This window comes from Pleurodeles waltl, chromosome 8, assembly GCF_031143425.1.
Source record: "Pleurodeles waltl isolate 20211129_DDA chromosome 8, aPleWal1.hap1.20221129, whole genome shotgun sequence".
NCBI classification, from domain to species: Eukaryota; Metazoa; Chordata; class Amphibia; order Caudata; family Salamandridae; genus Pleurodeles; species Pleurodeles waltl.
In genome coordinates, this window is record NC_090447.1 from 420,959,631 (window position 1) to 420,982,035 (window position 22,405).

The following is a 22,405-nucleotide window of genomic DNA, read 5'->3' on the forward strand; positions in this document are numbered from 1 at the left end:
ACTTTCATTCAATGTATATTATGTTTGAATGATGCACTGGCTATCAATACATTTTTTAAATTACCACACAAATACTTTGATACAGAGAAGCTGTGATAGAGGATGTGGCTTAGGGGCCCATAGCTGCTGAGTTTGGGAATGAGAGAACCATGTTAGATTCTCAGCGATGGGTCAACATCCTGTGAAGCTAGCCAAATCACGAATCACCCTGTGCTTAAACAGATGTGAATGTTATGTCACTGGTGCTCATGTAAAGGGCTCCAATACCGTCGAGTTCGCGCAATAGGAAACTACAAAAAAGTAGAAACACTGCTTTATAATAAGCAAAATGATAACCCATGCAGTAGAGGAAAAAGACACGGGTTTACTTTTAGCTTGAAATCATTTAAACCTTTGCAAGATGGCCTCCAAAAGAATCCATAGAATATATCTCGGGAGTTTTCCTTGATCGTTTTAGGCCTTTTCCGCTTGTTTCTTAATCCTTCTTCTATGTCTATGGTCAACAAATGTTTGGGCGGAGCTTTCACCACACTGGGCAGTCGCCGAGGCTGTCGGGTGGGCGGGGTCTTCCTTGGGGGAGTGTCTGTCCACGCTTAGGGTGATGGCGGGCTATAGCTGGTTGCCGGTCCCCTGGTTACCTTGGTGAAGGCGTTGAGCGCTTCGAGCCCCCAGTCATGGCGCACTGGACGGATTTCGAGAAGGAGCAGGATAAGGACGTCCGGGCGCTCGTGGAGAAAGTGTGCGGACTAAGTGAAGAGTCTTCGGACGACGAGAACTACAAACGCGCCTTACAGTTCGCCTGGTCACACTTCAGGTCTGTAACGCATGTCTGACAGCTGTCACCAGGAACGCAGAATTATAGTCCTTCAAAAAGCATCATCAGGACGTGTAGGTGTCTCTAACGTGAACAAACAGAGGGCGTAGCTCTTGAGTGATGCATAGTCCGCAAGTGTTTATAGGTAGTTTCCAGTGTGCTAATGTATGACGATTTCATGTATGCAGTGGTTTTACGTGTGACATTTCACTTCTTTGGGAAGCTTTTGTGTATCTCTGTTGGGATAAGAAAAAATCAACTGTGCACTTCTAGAGTACACTACAATTTTTTAGGGAGGACAGTTGACTTTTATGTTTTTGGTGATGTATTACAGACATCAGAATGTATTTTGGCAGCTGCGTCTTTTAAAGTTTTATTAAAATGTGAAAATAAGAACATAATTTGTTGTGATATATACGTTTTGGTCTTGATACATTGAGATTGTATTATTTTTCCCTGAAAAAATCTAGTATGTAAACGATGAACTGTTTTTTGGGTATAGGATAGCAGGGCCAGTAAAACTGACACAAAATCCCTCAAGTTTCTGGATTGTACCCTTATAAGAAGTTCTGAAATCAACCTCATTTGTGGAATGTAAGGGGGGCTGGAAATGGAAACAAATACTCTGGAGCGTACGATTTTGTGGTAGAGGTTTGGCAGAAGAAAGGTGGTTTTGTCATTATGGATTGAGCTTGGAGGAGCACAGTCTACCCGCCAACTAAGCATTTAAAAAAAAAAAACTCTGCCTCCTGAAAACTAGGCCCGAAGTATGGTGTCAGCAAATTGCGGGGTGCAAGGCAGCGTATTTCACTGGGGGTGATCTCCATCCTGTATCCAGTTTTAAAATAGCTTCTGGAGCCTGTATTAAGTGTAATGACTTAGGGCACAGGGGAGCTAGTTAGTAGCTGAGGTGTTCTCTTAAAACAAGAAGGGCTGAAAAAGTGTATCAATGTATGTCTTAGTAATTCTATTGCACAAACCCAACTAGAAGGCAACAGAGCGCTATACGTTACTTGGGGAGCAATTTACAAAATTGCATGCATCAAGTGGGGATTTCACAAATTCACACATTTAGGTGTAGGGAGATTAAGGGCCATATTTATACTTTTTGACGCAAAACTGCGCTAACGCAGTTTTGCGTCAAAAAAATTAGCGCTTGCTAACGCCATTCTGAAGCGCCATGCGGGCGCCGTATTTAATCAATGACGTTAGCCAGCGTTAGCCGCCGGCGCTGCCTGGTGTGCGTGGAAAAAAACGATGTACACCAGGCAGCGCCGGCGTAGGGGGATATGGAGCTTGGGCGCCAAAAAATGGGGCAAGTCAGGTTGAGGCAAATTTTTCGCCTCAACCCGATTTGCGCCATTTTTTCCAACTCCCAACCCCCATAGAAATGACTCCTGTCTTAGCAAAGACAGGAGTCATGCCCCCTTGCCCAATGGCCATGCCCAGGGGACTTCTGTCCCCTGGGGATGGTCATTGGGCATAGTGGCATGTAGGCGGGCACAAATCAGGCCCCCCTATGCCACAAAAAAAAAAAAAAAAAAAGACTTACCTTAATGTCCCTGGGATGGGTCCCTCCAGCCTTGGGTGTCCTCCTGGGGTGGGCAAGGGTGACAGGGGGTGTCCCTGGGGGCATGGGAGGGCACCTCTGGGCTCCTTCAGAGCCCACAGGTCCCTTAACGCCTGCCTTTTCCAGGCGCTAAAAAACGGCGCAAAAGCGGCCGTACGTCATTTTTTTTGACCCGCCCACTCCTGGGCGTGAATTTTGCCCGGGAGTGTAAATACGGCGCACATGCCTCGGAGTCAATTTTTTAGACGGGGACGCCTACCTTGCATCTCATTAACGCAAAGTAGGTGTCCACACTAAAAAATGACGCAAACTCCATGGACTTTGGCGCTAGACGCGTCTAACGCCAAAGTATAAATATGGAGTTAGTTTTGCATCGGAATTGCGTAAAAAAAAACGATGCAATTCCGGCGCAAACGGAGTATAAAAATGCCCCTAAGTGATTTGCACAGTATCTCATTATGTTGAGCAATGTGCCAAGGTGGGGTTTAGAAGCAGAGTCCACAGGTTCCAAAGTCGATGGCTGTTTTCTGGAGCTAAATGGTAGGGACACCATAGTTGAAAGGAACCAGTTGTTTTAATCAGGCCTCGAAAAATCATAAAAATGTTACTAGACCTGCAAGTCGAGTAGCTTGAACAATCTACTCGACCTAACTGTAATGTACTTGACTGGGAAACTGCTCTCAAATTGTGTGATCCTGTGCAAATATTGTATTTTACAGTTGCCTTTTTCTTCATTCTCACATATTAGTGCACCTGCAAATATGCAAGTTCAGCAGTTCTGCTGTAAAAAAAAGAAAAAAGGCATCTGTTTGATTGAATACACTAAACGTTTGCTCCATGTATAATAAATATAGCCCACATATAGGTACTAATAGCTTTGCCATCTTAGCAGGAGTGTTTCTCAGTTTGTTTAAACACTAATTTTTATTAAAAATATAACTAAAGCATGATGTGGTAGCACACTGTCATTTACAGACAGTAAATTTGCAAGAAATGTCCAAAAACATTCCTAAGAATGTGCAGTTTGGCTGATAAAACTATATAGTGTATTAACAATAATCTGAGAAAATTAGGTTTCAGAAAAAATATTTATCATTTGCACATCACCAAGTGAAGTGTTCTGACTTTTTTTTCTTCATCCTAGTAAAATATTTTTTCAGCACACAAGTACAAAAAAATGGTCTTTTACAGCTACTGAAATATATTTTTAAATGTTTGGTAAGTTGACTTAGTTATATAAATGTGTGCTAGGAAAGACCTGATACCCACAGCCTTTCATTTCACACAGATCAGACAGTTCACCTTACTAAATCCTGGAACTCTGCGGCAACAAGGAAAAATATTTGCATTCAAAGAAGACAAACTGACTTTTGACTTCTGTCTCTGAACCCAGTTCAAATGTGACAACAATAAGATTTAAAGGAATCTTAATTGCTAATTCAGTTTCTGTCTGAACAGAACACCTGTTCTTTGCCCACTCAACAGATGGTGCGAGTAGGTTCTAAAAAAAAAAAAGCTTGACCTCATAAAAAATGACTCACCATAGCGAGTGATCGAATATATTTTTTGAGCCCTGGTTTTCATACTTAATCGTTTCCAGGTAAACACATGAAAAATGAGCAGCTAGAGACGGTACAAGGTTTTATTTTGGAATATTTTCAGTGTCTTCTCCTGGAGGAACTCTTGGTGTGGAGCACAAGACACAGCTTCAGGTGGGCATGGCTGGACTCCCAGACATTGTGTGGCTCTGCTGGTCACATAGGGAAGCATTTGTGGAATCAGGGTTTTAAGTCAGTAGGATTATGGCAGGTGTCAGAGTAGATAGTCATTAAAAATTGAATTTGAAACGGATCTCTGCCAGTCTCTTATATTTATATCCCTAACTTGAAAAGGTGAAAATAGTGATTGATTTGTTAAGATGACTGTAAAAACTTTGAAGGTAATCCGTGTCATTGATGCAGTTTCTGTTTGCTTAATTTTTTTTTTTTTTTTTAAATTTCGTTGGACTATTTGTATTTTTCTAATGTCTTGTTCTGCAGTTTTTTCATGCAATATAGGACTCTTGTGTACTGTATTCTTAGTTGCTTGTAGGGTCTGGGTCAGTTATGAATGGACGTTCATGTTGGTGCACTATTGAGAGCTTTGGAGTTTAGTCTTGAGTCTGCAAGTATTGCACTGTTCCTGTCAGTTCGTTTTATAAAGGTGTTCATGCTCATTCATTCTTTGGCCTCTCTGCAGAGTGTAAAGAGTAGTGGCCACATCTGGACCATTTGTAATTACTATTCTAAACAATAGTGTTTGAACATTGCCGTCGATCTGCCAAAATGCCAAGCATAGTGGAAGTGACATCGTATGACCTTTGACAACATCATAGGAAGTGACATCACATATCATCACCCCTGGTAGCATTACCAGGGCGTAATGTCATTTGACTTTTGAATCTAATGATATCATAGTTAACAACATCAACAAAGTTTAAAAAAAAAACAAAAAAGCAAAATTAAAACTAGGATTAGTAAAATAACAAAAAGGTGATAGAGGAAGTACACGTCTGTTTTAGTTATTACATCTATTTAGACTGGGCTGCAGTCATGTCAGGGATGGAGCCATCACATAGCCAGGAGCAGCTGTCATTTGCCAGATGGCCATTCTGTGCTGCCCAGTTACAACCTCCAACATCCAATTACTGCCCACAATGCGGCTGCAGTGCAACATGAAAAGGAACAACCATGGCTGAAAGGCACAAATATCAGGAACAGCTTTGGCTGTAGTACTGCAGGCTTCAATCACACTCATAGACTCCTGCTCGGAGGGCTTGGGAGATTCTCCACTGAGAGAAAATGCTGAAAAAATGCCTGTGGGGGCTGGGAGGGACGGGGCATCTGTGAACAGATAAATTATATTACCCAAAGTATTTATTTAGCATCGGCTGTTCAAATTAATTAAAATGTGTGAATATGTGAACTAGAAGCATACTTTCTAAACACACAATACATTAAATGCACTTTATTGCACAATAATGAAAGTAAAGGCATGTTATTTCAAAGCAATAAAAATAACAATTTATGTGGTAGCCTTAATTTTGCCTTAATACTCACCGATTAATTTAGTAAAATCACAGCAGGGGTGCTCCTAATAGACACAAACCAAAATATATTTCAAATTAGGTCCTTCACATTGTGATTCTTGGGTGTCTAAGAAGATAAAATATAGGAATGAGGGAGGACAGTGACCCACCTCAATGGTGCATACTACGGCCATCCCAATATGTTTATGGTTTAAAGATTCCAGCTTTGATTATTGTACTAGATGAGGGAACGACCTGCTGGGATGAACTATCTTTAAGGATGACCACCACATGCACAGATCTTTGCCTTCTTTGTGTGACTATTCTGGGTGGTTTGACAATAGGTTTCTCTAAGAGTGTCTCCGTTGACTGTTCTGTTTTGTTTAGAAAGTAGTGTTGCATGAGCACCGTCAGGAGGGTTTAACTCATCCAGTCTGCTTCCATTACAGTTGACAGTGTTCCAGACCAGTGATCTAGTAATGACAGAGAAAAAATTAGTCTTGGTGTTTTGTGTTTATTTCTGCAGCGATCCCTGTCAAATTGGATTTGTAGAGTTATGGATGAGATTAACCTGTTTGAACCAATTTTAGGTTGTGTGTGCATTAAACCATGAAACTTATTCCAATCCTTCTTAAATAGTCTGTGGGTTGAGCTGACAAGTGAAGTTAGCCCAATTTACTGTATAGTGTATTGTTTGAACACATGAATGAATTATCTGTTTATTTGCTTGACCCATAAAAATCGTTGCTATGTTACTTAATGCAAACATCTCACAAAAACCTCTAATACAGTGCTAAAATGTTTCCCAGAACAATGCCATCTGAGATGTGTATTAAGAACTTAGGAATACTCTATTATGCCTTTTTAAAATTTTTTATTTTATTTTATTTGATTCATTTAAACAGAAACCAAAGAAACATACATTAATACAGCAGATCTCTCGACGAGAGGATAAGGATATATGAGAACCATTACAAATCATATAACTACTGTGGTATCCCAAATCACAGGCGGGTCTCTGCCAGTATCTCTCTCTATATGCTGATATCAAGGGATCTGTTCCAAAAAAGAGCCTCCACACCGGAGGAGCGCAGAAGTCCGCCGCCCCAGCGTAGGACAAGGACAGACACACCCAATGGTATTAATCTGACATCGTCGAGCAGGAAGAACTGCAAAAAATAACAGTTGCAAAAACCTCTAAAAACAGGCAGGTGGAGCACACAGTCACATCGCGCAGGATTATCATACAACAAGGTAACTCGCATGATCCGAGGGGGAATGAAACGCGCAAATGGGAGACATCAGTCACACAGCACCCTCAGTCTGTGGCCAGATATTCATTTAGAGGGGCCCAGATATCTTTGGGGCGGGATCCCTCTGGCATAAGTTCCCAGAATACTAACAGCTGATCATGACAAAAAGCAGCATCTCGTAACCAATCAGACCTACGGGGGGCTCTCCCCCGGCCCCAGCACATTGCGACTCTACGCTTAGCCAGCAGCATGAGAAGGCCCACCAAGTGTCTATGCGGGCCCTGAACCTCGTCCATGTATACCAACAGTGCTATCTTAGGGGAGAGGGGTACCTCCACCTCTATCATTTCAACAATCGACCGTCTTATCTCCTCCCAAAACTTATACACTTTCGCACACTCCCATGCCAGGTGAAAGAAGCCCACGTCCCGAGCCCCGCAACGAGCGCAGCATGTATCCGCTAGCAGCCCCATGGAATGTAGTTTCTTGGGCGTATAATATAGTCGGTGCAGAAACTTAAAATGCAGCAGGCATATAATTTGGGGACAGTGTCCTCATATGAGCACAACAGCTATGCCACATTGCCTCCGGGATAGGCTCCCCCACATCTCTCTCCCATGCAGTCCTAGAGGACACCACAAGGCCACTCCCCTGCTCCTGCACAGCATTATACAGCTTAATTATCAGCTTGGAGGGGGATCTCGTGCTACAAAGTGCCTCCAGAGCACGAAACTCCAAGGGAGCATCCGGCACTTCAAAAAATCGATCTCGCAGCAAAGCGCGGACTCGGAGAGCACAAAAACGTTGCAACGAGGTGCCATCGCAGTCCGAGAGTGCATCGGGAATATCCAACAGCCGACCGTCCACTAGCCAGTCTCCCAGCACCGTCAAGCCAGCGTCTCGTAGAAACCCGTGCACCCCTCCATCATGAAACATCTGGGCATCAGCCACTGCCATAACATGCAGCAAAGGAGCAAAGGGTGCAGATATCCCAGCCCGCTGCATCAACGCTGTCCATGCTCCCGCAGTGCAGGAGACTGTGTCAACTCCTCTAGAACGGGGGGGAACCCGCCCACCGAGCGCGCATACCAAGCCGTCAGGCCAGACAGAATCACTCTCCGGTGCAAGGTGTGGCATATAACGGGTCGGATTCAGCCAATAGTACGCAAAATGCGCCTGTGCACAGTGATAATATAACTCCAGGTCTGGGGCTGCCAATCCGCCCCGCTCAAATGGCAGCGTCAATTTCTCCCAAGCGATGCAGGACTGTCGCCCCGCCAGCCGAACAAGCGCAGATCTCAGGCGCCGGAAATAGGCCCTAGTAAGTGGAAGGGGAAGATTCACGAATAAATACAAAAATTTAGGGAGTACCACCATCTTGGCAATAGCAATGCGACCAGTCAGCGAAAGTGGCAAAGCTTTCCAGACCTCCACCTTTTCCTCTAGCCATGTCAGCGCTGTCCCATAATTAGCAAGCCGAAGCGATTACGCGTCGCAGCACAGGTGTATGCCCAGATAACGCACCGGTCCATCTGCCCAAACCAAAGGGTATCGCGAGTCAAATCTCTCCACGCTAGGAGTTAGTGGCAGGATCATTGATTTCAACCAATTAATAGTGACCCCAGAAAAATTCCCGAAGCGAACAATTTCATCTTATAAGATGTCTAATTTCTGCCCGGGGTTTCGCACGTATATCGCCATATCATCTGCATATAAAGATATCAAGACAGGGCGTTGCCGGAACTGTAAGCCACTATTGCTATATTTCTGTCGCAGTCCCGCCGCCAGAGGCTCCATCGCAGCCGCGAAAAGAAGCGGAGACAGCGGGCAGCCCTGTCGCGTACCCCGTGAGACCAGGAATCAAATCAAATCATTAACATTTATAAAGCGCGCTACTCACCCGTGCGGGTCTCAAGGCGCTAGGGGGGAAAGGGGGGGTTATCGCTGCTCGAACAGCCAAGTCTTTAGGAGTCTCCGGAAAGCGGAGTGGTCCTGGGTGGTCCTGAGGCTGGTGGGGAGGGAGTTCCAGGTCTTGGCCGCCAGGAAGGAGAAAGATCTCCCACCCGCCGTGGAGCGGCGGGTGCGAGGGACGGCAGCAAGTGCGAGGCCAGCGGAGCGGAGGGGGCGGGTGGGGACGTAGAAGCTGAGGTGTCTGTTGAGGTATTCCGGTCCCTTGTTGTGGAGGGCTTTGTGTGCGTGGGTGAGAAGACGGAAGGTGATCCTTTTGCTGACTGGGAGCCAATGCAGGTGTCTCAGGTGTGCGGAGATGTGGCTGTTGCGGGGTACGTCGAGGATGAGGCGGGCTGAGGCGTTTTGGATGCGTTGCAGGCGGTTTTGGAGTTTGGCTGTGGTCCCGGCGTAGAGGGTGTTGCCGTAGTCCAGGCGGCTCGTGACGAGGGCGTGGGTCACGGTTTTTCTGGTGTCGGCGGGGATCCAGCGGAAGATCTTACGGAGCATGCGGAGAGTGAGGAAGCAGGCGGAGGACACGGCGTTGACTTGCTTGGTCATGGTGAGAAGAGGGTCCAAGATGAAGCCGAGGTTGCGGGCGTGGTCTGCGGGGGTCGGTGCGGTGCCGAGGGCCGTGGGCCACCAGGAGTCGTCCCAGGCGGACGGGGTGTTGCCGAGGATGAGGACTTCCGTTTTTTCAGAGTTCAGCTTTAGGCGGCTGAGCCTCATCCAATCTGCGACGTCCTTCATACCCTCTTGTAGGTTGGTCTTGGCGCTGGCGGGGTCCTTGGTGAGGGAGAGTACAAGTTGGGTGTCGTCGGCGTAGGAGGTGATGATGATGTCGTGCTTGCGTACGATGTCGGCGAGGGGGCTCATGTAGACATTGAAGAGTGTCGGGCTGAGCGATGAGCCTTGAGGTACGCCGCAGATGATCTTGGTGGGTTCTGAGCGAAACGGAGGGAGGTAAACTCTTTGGGAGCGGTTAGCGAGGAAGGAGGCGATCCAGTCCAGGGCCTGGCCTTGGATCCCGGTGGAGCGTAGGCGGGTGATTAGGGTGCGGTGACAGACGGTGTCAAAGGCAGCCGAGAGGTCGAGGAGAATGAGGGCGACTGTTTCACTGTTGTCCATCAGGGTTCTGATGTCGTCTGTGACTGAGATGAGGGCGGTTTCCGTGCTGTGGTTGGTTCGGAATCCGGTTTGTGAAGGGTCGAGCAGGTTGTTGTCTTCCAGGAAGGTGGTCAGCTGTTTGTTGACGGTCTTTTCTATTACCTTGGCTGGGAAAGGTAGAAGAGAGATGGGGCGGAAGTTTTTCAGGTCGCTTGGGTCAGCCGTAGGTTTCTTTAGTAGGGCGTTGACTTCAGCGTGCTTCCAGCATTCGGGGAATGTGTCCGATACACCTCCGTTAAGGCGCAACCTGGCAGTGGGCAGGGTATACAGCAACCTGATCCAGTTCACAAAACGCGCGCTGAGACCCACTCGGTTCCGAAGCGCAAACATATATTCCCAAGCCAGGGAATCAAAGGCCTTAGCTGCATCAAGAAACACGGCAGCTACATCATCGTCTGTCTCTAATGATCCCAGCACCGCAAAGAAAGTACGCAGATTATGGCTCGTGGATCTCCCAGGGATAAAGCCTGATTGATCCGGAAGCACCATTCTAGAGAGTAGTGGCTGTAGTCGAGTCGCTATCATTTTTGCAAGAATCTTGTTATTAATGTTTATCATGGAAAGTGGGCGATACGAATCGCATCGTGTCGGGTCCTTCCCAGGCTTCAAAACAGTTATTATTAAAGCCTCCCGGAGGGAGATCGGGAGTGACCCAGTCGCCAGAGACTCCTCATACACCTCCAACAAATAGGGAGCAAGGATGTCCACATATTCTTTATAAAAAGCAGGGGTTAAACCGTCAGTGCCCGGAGACTTATCTCCGGGTAGGCTTCGAATCGCCGCCGCCACCTCCTCTACTGTGAACGGCATATCCAGATACATCCTGTGTGCCTCCTCAAACCATACTAGCGCAATGTTCTCAAAATACTCCTTCATATCTGCCTCCCTAAGACCCACCGGTGGCACATATAGCTGCGAGAAATATTCTGTAAATACCTGCATCACGCCTCCCGATCCGGTCACCCTGCCGCCCTCAGTATCTATCGCCTCAGTAACGTAATTACTGGCCCAGGGGCTACACAATAATCCCGCTAGTGCCCTCCCGGCTCTCTCACCCTCACCATACCTGCGAGCCTGTGCGTGTCTCCCAAGGAAACATACCTCTCTTAGAGAGGCCTCCTCATATAGGGACACCTCACGCCTGATTTCGGCAAGTACCTCGCTTGACCATGTCACCTCTAAGCGCCGTTCCAGATCGCCAAGCCTCCTTTCGATATCAGCCATCTCCCGCCTTAAAGCTTTCACTATCCCATGCTGCTTTGCAAGACACATCCCACGGATAACCACTTTAAATGCCTCCCATACAGTGCCGGGGGAGTCCACCGAAACTCGTTTCTCCTCAAAAAATAACCGAACAGCCTCCCGTACTTCCTCTCGGAAGATGTCGTCCCGGAGAGCACCGCTGGGCAGCCGCCACATCACCATCGGTTGTAACTCACTAGGTATCGCCAGGTCTAATAACACCGGTGAGTGGTCTGACAGCGTACGGGGAAGATGGTCTATTGCTCTAGTCCAAGCCTCCACATCTCTAGTGCCCAGCCATCGATCAATACGAGACCAACTGCTATGGAAGTAATTCAAGCAGGTGCCCTCACGCACTCCTATATGTCTCTGCCTCCACAGATCCACCAGCGCACCACTATCCATTACTGCTGTCAAAGATCTCGCTGAAGAAACATGTTGCATTCTAGCCGCACTCTCTCGGTCCAGCCAAGCATCTAGGATTACATTAAAATCACCGCCCCAGATCACAGCTCCAGCTCCCAGCGACTCCACTAGGCGCCATACCTCCAGGAAAAACTCCGGGTCACCGTACACAGCCACTAGCTGGCAAGCCCTGTCCAACAACACTCCACTCAGTATTACGTATCCGCCATTGGGGTCAGAAATAATTTCGCGCGTACGCCACTGCAACCCCTTACGGATAATGATTGCAACCCCACGAGCGTAGCTAGAGTATGTAGAATAGTGAGCCTCCCCGACCCAGCCAGCTTTCAGCCTGCCAACCGTCGATGCCATCAAATGCGTTTCTTGTATCCTACAGATGTCAATACCATGACGCTTAACATAAGCCATCACCAGCCGGGCCTTTCGATTATCATTAAGTCCCCGCACATTCCATGTCAAGCATCTCACAGCAGAGATAACATCATCCCCCATCCAGAACCGCAGTCATACAACACTGCGCATGAACACAGCTCTCCACCTGCCAAGAACTTAACAAAAAGGGAACCTGAAACATTCCCCAATTAGCCCCATCCTCCCACCACCCACGCCCCCCAATCGGACCCTCGTAGTGACCCACCCAACCAACCCCAAAGCCCACACTGCAAACATAAAACAGGTAGCAACCAGACTCATCCGTGGGGGCAGAAGCCTGCCAATCGACTCTCCACCCAGATGTTCTAGGGAGAGGGGCCACGGGCCAAGCAACAGCTACACATCAGGGGCCAGATCGCGGAGCGGACCCACACGCCCCCACAGCTTCAGACGTAATGGTGTCCCGCACATGACACTTAATCATTGTCACTAAGAGAGGTGTCCTCAGCGCCCACTCCCCCCGCCCCCGACTGCTTGGGTAATCGTCTAGCGAACTTAGTCGCCTGCTTTGGATCCGAGAAGTACAGCACTTTGCCTTCATGTCGCACCCTCAGTTTAGCTGGGTATAACAGGGCAAACCCAACTCCAGCCCGGCTGAGCAGGCGCTTTGTCGATAGGAAAGCCCGCCTCTGGGCCTGTACACCTGGGGTATAATCGGGGAAAAAGTTAATTTCGGAGTTCTTATATACTAGAGGTCTTTTCTCCCTAGCTAACCGGAGCACAGTATCTCGGTCCCTATAATTCAATAGTCGTGCAATAATTGGGCGTGGAGGAGTGCCAGGAGGGGGGCGAGGGCCCAAGGAACGATGTGCCCTCTCAATCACCAACAGCCGAGAGAGCTCGCCAGCAAACAGCTCTTGTAACATATTCTCGACGAAGTCCTCCATGCGGCCCATGTCGGTTGCCTCCGGCAGCCCCACGATATGGATGTTGTTGCGTCGGGACCGGGCCTCCAGGTCCTCATTTTTGTTTCGTATCACCTCCAGGAGACGCTCCATCTGCGCAATCTGTTCTCTATCACCACTGCGCGCATCCTCTACCTCAGATGTGCGAGTCTCCAAAGTCTCAAACCTGGCATCGTGGTCATCCACCCGGGCTCTGATGCGGTCAAGCCGCTCCGATACATGGTCCAGCGTCTATACCTGCCAAGCTGGTCTTAAGTTCCATGAACATAGATCTCACAGACATCTCTGGAGACTCCCCTTTGGCGTCTGCGTCTCCAGGCTGGGAGGCGGGAGGGGCACCGCGTTTTTCTCCTCCAGAGAAGGAGAGTTTAGCCTGTCGCTTATCTGCCTTGCCCATCTTGCAATACTTCACGAATAATGCAACTAGCGCCAGTCCAAGTGGACCTAACCAAGACTGCGGGTCTCTGTCTCCGAAAAATCACCCGGCCAGCAACTTCGTTCTCTTCACCAGGCCACCAGGCGGCCCCCAGGCGCACTTAACAGTCTCTCCGCCTCCCAGGTCAAATCCGTTTCCAGTATAGGGGTTCCACAAACCCCACCAGCAGCAGGGAGTTCCACACAGCACAGGAGGAAAGGGGGAGGGAGGCCAGCCGGGCACCAGATTCCAAAACCAGGATGTTTAAGCCCCACGAGCCAGGGGAGAACTCGGGAGCACGCTGCCGTACCAGCCAGGGCCTCCGTCCCCCGCCTCACCTCTCGCATCGCCCTTCACCTGGTTCTGTGCTGCCAAGGCAGTGCAGGGCTCCCGATGCAGTCCGCATGGCACCAGTAATGTTCGTATGGAGGCAACCGGGGGCCAAACCGAGGTCCCCCCAGGTCGTCTCTCCACCAGGGCCCCGAGTTCAGGCCCTCGCCTCCTCCAGTCTCAGCGCGCTCCGAGAGCACCTATTATCGACCGGGCCCAGCGCGCTCCTGCCGGGGGCCCGGGAATCGGAAAGCCCGGAAGAACTCCCTAGTTGAGGGTCGGAAGAGGCCCAGGGGGCCGGTGTCCCCAGCCGCCGCGCACACCAGAAGCAAACAGCGAAAGAAGGGGGGGGGGAGCCGCGGCCCGAAGCAGCCGCCGATCGGGCTCCCCCGCACTCCCGTCTCCTCTCCCCTCGGCCGGGAAAAGCCGCAGCGTCTCTCCTCTCTGCACGCACTGCAGGAGTCAGCGCGCGCGGGCGACCGCCGGCGCCAGGCCCCTCAACACGAATCCAGCTCCCGGACGCCCGCAGCAGCCAAACCCGGCTCGCGTAGCGTCGTTGGGGTCCCCAGGGGGGAGTCTCAGGGGTCCGCTCCCTTCACCGCCGCCTGCAGGATAAGTTATATCGCATAAATTGCTCGGCCCCGGCAGAGCCTCACAATGTGACGCCCATCTTGCCCGGTGGCCAAGCCACGCCCCCTCTATTATGCCTTGCTAAGGTTGGTGGAAAAAAGGTTCTCCATAAAAGTGACAATGCTAACATTATACAGTTCAGTAGTCATAAGGTATTTTAGTGCAATATGCCCACCTGGCACAGCCAATAATACAATGATGAAAGTGGATTTGTGTCTACATTCCTTCTGGTGCAGACTATTCAGATGCATACTCTACTCCAGAGCTCATACCTTCTAATAAGTGCAGCACTTAATGTCTGAGAGACTTAACAATTATGTCTCTGTTAACACAATGTCACAAGACCTTGCCCTTGGCTGGTCAGATGGAAAAATGTAAATTTCCTCTTTTGTAGTAGCAATATTTGCCACGTTTAATTCATAGTAATGAAGTATTTCAGTGCATTGACCACCTGGCGTGACCCATCAGTATCAATAGAAAGAGCCATGCCATATTTACAACGTATGATAATTTTGCGCCTGGTCTGTTATTTTGGAATCTGGACGAGATTTCTAAAAGTGCAACATGCTGCATGCTTAACTCCTAGTGGGAGCTTCGATCTTACAGAGCCAGCACCTTTGGTTCTCGTGCCAACACCTTCCTCTCTACCATCTAAGGATATTCTACCACTGCACAATTCGTTGGAGAATCATCTGGATTGCAACTACCCCTCAATAAGCCCTGATCGCTCAAACATTGAATTTCCTTCTTAGCATTGCCCATCGATCTACCAGGACGGCTTTGGATAAACACAGCACATGGACAATGATTGTGATCCCCCTGGCCGCATAACCTGCAATTGCCCTGCCATGCTATTCTCCTCCATTTGGGAGGGGCGGGGCATGCTCCAGTACAAGCAGGACTGCCATGTATCTTTTTTTTAATCAAATTATTGTAAGCTTTCCTAGATGGACCTGGGCTTAAGCCTCATATATTTATTACGGGTTAGCTATCTGTGACTGCGCCTGGCAAGTGCAGATTTTTTCCCCAGGAATTACAGAGTTTTAGTGCTTAATTTTGATATTCTTTTGAATTCAGCTCTGCTTAATGCTAAATCCCAGGATGAATAGAGGCCTGAATTGGTTATGGCTGCAGTTAAGTACTCTCTTGCTGGAGATCAAGCCCTTCCTTATATTCCAAGGCAGAGATGACTTACTGGCTGCTTTGAAATTGTAGCAGCAGTTCACAAAGGCTGCCTGCTGGACCAAGGGTTGCTTTACAAGGCCAAATCCCAATCTGATCCAGTCAGGGGACCAATATGATGGTAGTTTGAAAAAACTTCCAAAGATTTTTGTTATTGTTTTCCCCAAAATGTGATATCTTGACCTTGCTCCCGTAGGTCAAACTGGGAAGGAGCTTTACTTGAGCAACTTGTAATAATGGGGTTAGGCTTGGACCCTTCAGTTTCATGCACAAGGCTCCCAAAGCTACTGCAAGGGCATTGCCCTTCCTCTTGATAGCTTCCATTTGATTGATAAATCTTCCATTGGCATTGAAGAGCACTCTGAGGTACTTATAGTCATTGTTGGATTCTAGCTGGTCTCTCCACAGGTGCCAGGTATGGATTTTGTTTGTTAATGGTTAGGATTTTGTTCTTTTTCATATTTATTGTAAGCCCATTACTCTCAGAGCAGGCTTAGGGTTGCCTCCAAAATCCGTTTTAAGCCTACTTTCGCCCTTCTGACTAACACTAGATCATCAATGTAGACTAAGCTGGAAAGTTGAGTCCCTCCCAGAATTGGGGTGTGGCTGTTGATCTTGCCTGGGGCGAATGGAAGATCAGAAAGAAACAAATTGAAAAGGGTTGGAACAAGCAAACATCCCTGCTTTAGACCTTGTGTTTTTTCTATCAATCAGCATGATCTGGGTCTATGTTTCAGTATAAAACATCTGTAATGCCTTTAGCAGGCTGTATGGGTTGTTCCGGTTGACCATTTTGTGCCATAATTTTGTGCAATCAACCCTGTTGATAGCAACTTTGTAGTCTATAAAGCAGAAATCGATTGAATGCTTGTACAGCACCACTAAATCAGATAGTAGGGAGAGTGCCATGATGTTGGTTATTGTTCCTGTGTTCCTGGTGAAACACTTTTGATTTAGGGTAATTGTAGTGTTGTTTCCAGCTCAAGGTTAGAGTTTGGCTTAATTGTCTGTTAAAGCAATCAATCTGTAGTTTCCAGGCTTACCTTTGTCTCCTGTTTTGAATATTGGTGAAATTATTGACCCGTTCCATGATATTGGGATGTGATTACTACATAAGATGTAATTAAAGAGTGGAGTAAGTTGTTATGCCCTAGAACACTGGATATTCCTTGAAAATCTCGTGGGGAACCCCCAATTGGTCCTTAGGCTCCTTCTTGATGCCCTTAAATATTTGCCTTTGGATGGCTCGAGCTAATCAATAGTTCTCCATTATCGGATCCTTCTGGGCTGAGTGATTTATTTCAGAGAGTGTTATTCAGAATGCTCCCCACGGGCTGAGTTCCTGTATGGGGCCTCAAGCTTCAAAGATTTTATTTTGATAGTCCTTAGCCGGAGTTTTTTGCTCCTGCTTTCTTAACACTGAGTGTATGGGGTTGGGGTTTTCATTACTTGTGCAGTTGTTGTTCCCCAAGTTAAAATGTTCGATTAGGTAATGAACCCAGGTGCTTTCTGGGATGTTTGAGTGTAATGCTTTGGGTAGAGAGTTGTTGATGTTACTTACTGTCTTCTGAAAAGTGGATCAGTTCTTCCTCTTGGTGTCCCATTGCAATGTCAACCAAAAGGAGTTGTTATGATTTCTTGCAATTCGGACTTCTGTTTTTTAGGCTGTTCTTATATTTCCTAAGTTCAGCAATTATAGCTCGATTGCTTGGGGCTCTTCTCGGTGTTCTTCAGAGTTTGTCTCTTTTTAGTTCTTTGAAAAGTATGTCTCTGTGCCTGGTTGCCTGTTGAGTTCTGATTCTATTGATGTTGCACCTTCCATGAGTTGCTGGTGCAGCATGTCTTCCTGTGAGTTTGGAGACCGAGACCTTCCAATTGCTTAAGCGATTTAATCCTTCTTTTGCTATCTCCTGCACTAGTTTTTTGATTTGGTTAGCTAAAGCTTGCCGGGAGTTAGACATACATTTTATCCACTCATTATCAATGCTGCATGTTGATTTTACTGGGCTGGTGTAAATATCATGAACTTCAATCCTAACTGTCAGTCTTAACTCCTGGGGCAGATGGTCGCTGTCTGGCCTATCACCTAGCCTGAATCGGTGAACATATTGCATTAAAGGAAAACACAGCAGGGTGTAGTGGATCAGCAAGACTCCTGTCTTGGAGTGGCATGAGAAAGCCAGTGGATTATCTGGATGAAATTACCATTTAGCAACTGTAGCCCAGGTGCTGTAGGATGCCAAGCAGAGACAGACCTTTCTTGCAAGTTTTGTGCCAAAACGTTTTTCCTGCTGCAGGATATTCCAGCATTTTTCTTATGCCAACAGTATGTCATTTGGTTCTGGTGTGCCCATTAGCCTCATATTGAAGTCCCCTGAGACTAATAGGTTGGGCCTGGGGTTTTCAGTTTGTATTGTTATAATTTCATCCACCAGGCTGTGTGATGGATCATTTCTTGCTTTCCTATTCACTATGGTGATGGTGGACCCATCCAAAAGAGGCAAGGCCAGTTCCACAACTTGAAGACCTTCTCCAGAGGCTCCGACCTTTTTGCTTTCCATTGTGAGAGCAAGTAAAATGTAAATTACAAGGGCCCCCTTTACAGTGCCCATATTTATGAGCTTTGGTCACAGAGACAAAATAGTAATAAAGGTCCTGTATTGGCATGGAGTTAACCGCCATTGTTTCTTCAAGTAACACCATATGGAAAGTTTGAAGTTATGTAATTTCCCCTTGAACACCCATTTTACTAACTATGCTGTTGATATTCCATGAGCACACCCGAATCGTCTTAACCAGAATGGGTCCTTTACTTTGTTGGTTGACTTTGATTCATTGCTGCTTACCAGTTCTAATCAAAACTTCAGATAATCAGCCCCAACCTCTTTCTGCACCATTCAAAGTTTGGAAATTGGAGGTATTCTCGCCTTCCTTTTTATTGTTGGTTCTTGGTGACTTACTACATGCATTCATTAGGAACGAGTATGCCCTTCTTGGCTGGCCAGACTGTTCACAATTTTCCCTGAGTTCAACAAGGGGAAGAGGACAGCCTAGAATTGATGGAACATTGAGCCATATTCCCTATGTTGTGAAGGTGTTTGCTTCTTTTAAGACTTTCAATGCTACATCAGTGGTTCCCCAGATAACTTGGGTGGTTTAATTCCGATGACCTGGGCCGGGGTCAAGAAACTCTTTTGAGTCTGTATCCCTAGTTCTGACGCCAGCAAGTGAGGGGATCAAATGTATGAGTTTTAATATATTTCCTTGTTAAGGATATCAAAGGGTCCTATAGAAGTATAATCTGGGTGAAGAAGGATGCACCACTGTTCCTTAGATATTGTTGTTTGCACCTCCAGACAGACTCCCACAGTGGCCATTTCCAACGTATAATTTTTAGAGGGAGGCTTGACCAAAGCTTTGAACCCACAAATCGCCGGGCTTGTGCTGTATGTTTTTACTTCTGCAGCTCGGATTCTTGAATTGTGTTTTTAGGAGGATCCATTGGATGCTTTAAGCTGACCCTCTTGGCTCTATTTATGGCTGTTACGACCATCAGTTCATTAGTTAAACCAAAAGAACGGGATGTTCCCTGTGGGTGTAGTAAAGAGATTGTTTTGTTTGGTTATTGCAATTGGGGTGATTGGGCCATCTAGATGATTGAATAATTATATCCCCAGTCCTGCCCCACTTTGCTGACCCTCTGGCTAGTTGACTTTAGTTACATCCAACAGCTTATCTGGATTGATGCCCCGATCCCCAGTAGTGCTTTCATCCTACAGTTCTGAGTTGAGGAAGGGGCCCTTTCTTTCAGTTTAAAAAAAATAGAATATTGTTCTATCAGATTAGCAGATTGGAGTTTTTTGATTTTTATTAAGTCCTTTCCTTTTTCTTTCCATTATTTTAATTGGGAGTTGCTAAACGAATTGCTTTGGAATTTGCCCCTTCAGTAAAGAGCTCCCAGTAGGGATCAAAATTGATTTCCTCCCTCAGCTCATTCGGGCCGAGACGAGTGTATAGTGGCCCTTTAGAATTCATATGAGCTTGTGGGTCCTCACCATGGGCATCCCCTGTGTTGCAACTCTCCGTGGGTTGCCCACCTGTGTTATCCGGGAGTCTGTTTTGATTGATATTATTTCCAACTAAGATGCCTTGAGATTGCCTTTGCTGACACAGCGTTAGAGTCTCTGGAAGGATCAGCAGTTTATCCAGGATTAGCGAGCAATTACACTTTTGCCCAATGCTGAATGCTTCTGATTGTGCTTGTTTTTATCAGACTGTTCAAATTGGCTATTTTCTCATCAATCCCGGAAACATACATAGCCAGGTCGTTAGGAAGGCTGATCTGAGTATTCATTTTATTTGCTTGATAATTCTTCACTTCCATGGATTGGTGGGGAGTTATAAGAAGGGTTAGCCAGCTTGACCCTGTCAAATTGCTCTGAATTGTGCTCTCAGGCACTTTATCACTGCTAAGGGGTGGGCCGTTTTTACTACTCTTTCACATATGTCAGGCAAATTGATGATGAGCTCTGCAACTCCTTTTTGAGATACTTGCTTTTCTGAGCAGTTGATAATTTTTTCCCTTTCCAGTCAAACAGTCCATCTCCTCCACATGTTACTATGTCTGCAGGAGGGTACACAAAGCATCCCAGGTTTACTGTTCAATACCTTTGTGGTACTTAGTGTTTGTCGTTCAGCCTCCTACTCCTACAGTTGGTTTATCAAACCTGATAGTTAATTCTTTGCCCTTGAAGAGTTTGGGGAGTTTAATGGCGTTACCTCGTCATCCCCGATTAGGCCTTCAAGTTATTAAACTTTTTTGTGATTTTGGGTTGTGAGGGACTGGATTCTACGCTGAGAGGTCTTTCTGGCTTTTCCACTATAATAGGTTGTTAGAAGCCAATAGCTGCTTTTGGTGATAATGAAGTTGAGCTCATTTTCAATTAGGGTACTCTTTTTCTCCTGTATTTTGAATCTGCAATAGGACCCCTGATTTTTCCAGAGCACATATTGCCGTGATATGCAGCAGGAGGCTTGCGGATTGTGTTTGTGAAAGCAGCGCGCCCTAGCTTAGATGCTTGCCCTTGCCCGGTTACAAGAGATTTTCCATGATTTCTAAGGCTTAGGCCCTACAGTGGGCATGCCAAGTACCTATCACTGAGTAGCTAGGTGTGGTGGTTATGGTCATGGTCCAGCTCTGCTTAGCCTGAATCTCATGCTCTTGTCACAAGGCTGCTAGGTTCTGGGCACTAGTCTTCGGATAGTGGTAGAGTGCCACCCGGCCGACCGCTAGACCACCGGACAGTAGTCAGAGCAGACAAGACAGTCAAATGGGGGGAAACCCCCTCCAGGTGAGGGTCAGGGAAAGAACTACATGGCCCGTGTAGAATGTGCCAACCAGGAAGGTCCCCCCAGGCGTTTTCATGTATGCGGGCATCTGGAGGTATGCTGGAGTGTGATGTTTCCAGCACAGGCACCAGTCCTGAGGATAATGCTGAGGACACGGTAGCAGCAAGGGGAAATGAGATTGAAGTTGTGCAGGGTACACAGGGCAGCCCAGTTGGACCAGGTGAGCGGGTATATGTGTGTGGCATGCAGACTCCACTGAGGGGCACAAGCTGCACCAACCTTAAGCCGGCTGCCTCCGCACAGCTCAGGAACTCGCGGCCTAGTGCCTTACTGACACACTGCTCTTCCACTTCTCTGCTCAAGCTGTGGCGGCAGATTTGCCTCTATGCCCATCCCTGCATTCCTCTGCACTGGGGTGACAGATGGAGCTTTGGGGTCGGGTGGGGGGGGGGGCGTTTAAAAGAGCACTCTGAAGTTGCTGAGGTGCCACGGTCATACTGGGTGCGAGCCTGCAGCCAGGCCTGCCTTTGTCGCATAGGCTCTCATTATTCTAATGAGACTACTGGATTTGAGCGGCAGAATCGCCTGCGGTGTAGGGGCCTGATTCTAACCCACTACAGGTGACACCTGTTGGCCTAATCCGGGTTTTGCGGCAGCTAACTAGCAGTGCCTCATCTCTACCCTATATCAGGGATGATTGGGCAGCCGAGCACATAACACAATTGACTCCTCAGGGATATTGTGGTCACTCAGATTGCATCCATTTCTCTCATTTACATTAGTCTCACATATACAAGCACAATCAGTGGAAGTATATGTTTCAATAAGGTTTTAATGAAGCAGCGGCATCTTAGATAATAAAGCATGTACTGCAATAACCAGGACGATGAAGCATGACAGGATTAACATTGTGACAAGGAGAGTAAAGCATAAAAATAACGCTACCATGTTGTCACTAGAATCAGTAGAGTAATTCCTACCTAGGCTATATTAGAGTACTGCATGTTAAGCTCTAGTTCTGCCCTTCAGGTTCCCCTGGGAAGACCTCATCCCCCAAACCTGAGCAAGAGGCCTGTAGTCTACAGAAGCAGCTGTAGTGAAGAGTTCAGTAATCAGCATACAGTTGTGGTCATCTGGCTGGAATCTCCCTATAACGTGTATGGGACAGAGAAGTGTTTTTATAATAAAACAGCTGATGTTCTGTGAATGTCCCTACAAAAGGAGGTGTATGTTTCTATGAACACTAGAGACAAAGCGTTGCCAAGTTTACCGGCAACCTATCTTACTGCAGCTTTGAAAAAAGCACAGTAAAAGAAATGTCTTGTTTAAGAACGCATTGCTGGCCTAGGCAAAGTACAGCTAGATAGAGAGAAATAAAACAAGACTGCAAATGTGGCTATTGATAAAATAATAAACTAAGCTAAATAAAATATATATAGGTTACAGTGCACAGCGGCAGGCCTAGTGTGCTAAAATAACGTGCATGGAGCTATAACTAAAATGGCTACACAACACCAGCATCACTCCATCTTCCGTACCAACCCTCCATAGTGTATTGTCTGCTAGCTTCCGCTGTAAGGTAAATCCTTATTACTGAATGCATGTATGACTATTTTAACCCAGCTTCAGTTGTGCGTGAGGTAACCCAGGAGTTAAGTTATCTCAAGTTTCTCTTG

At 47.0% G+C, this 22,405-nt stretch overlaps 1 protein-coding gene across 1 annotated transcript in view; it reads left to right on the plus strand.

Moving 5' to 3' along the window:
- Window positions 1-565: 565 nt before the first annotated feature.
- TUBGCP5 (tubulin gamma complex component 5) overlaps window positions 566-22,405 on the plus strand; it is a 326,919-nt gene continuing 305,079 nt past the window's right edge. The window contains exon 1 of the mRNA XM_069204290.1: window positions 566-814. Within this exon, the coding sequence (XP_069060391.1) occupies window positions 675-814 (140 nt within the window). The 5' untranslated portion in view covers window positions 566-674. The remainder of the gene's footprint in view (window positions 815-22,405) is intronic.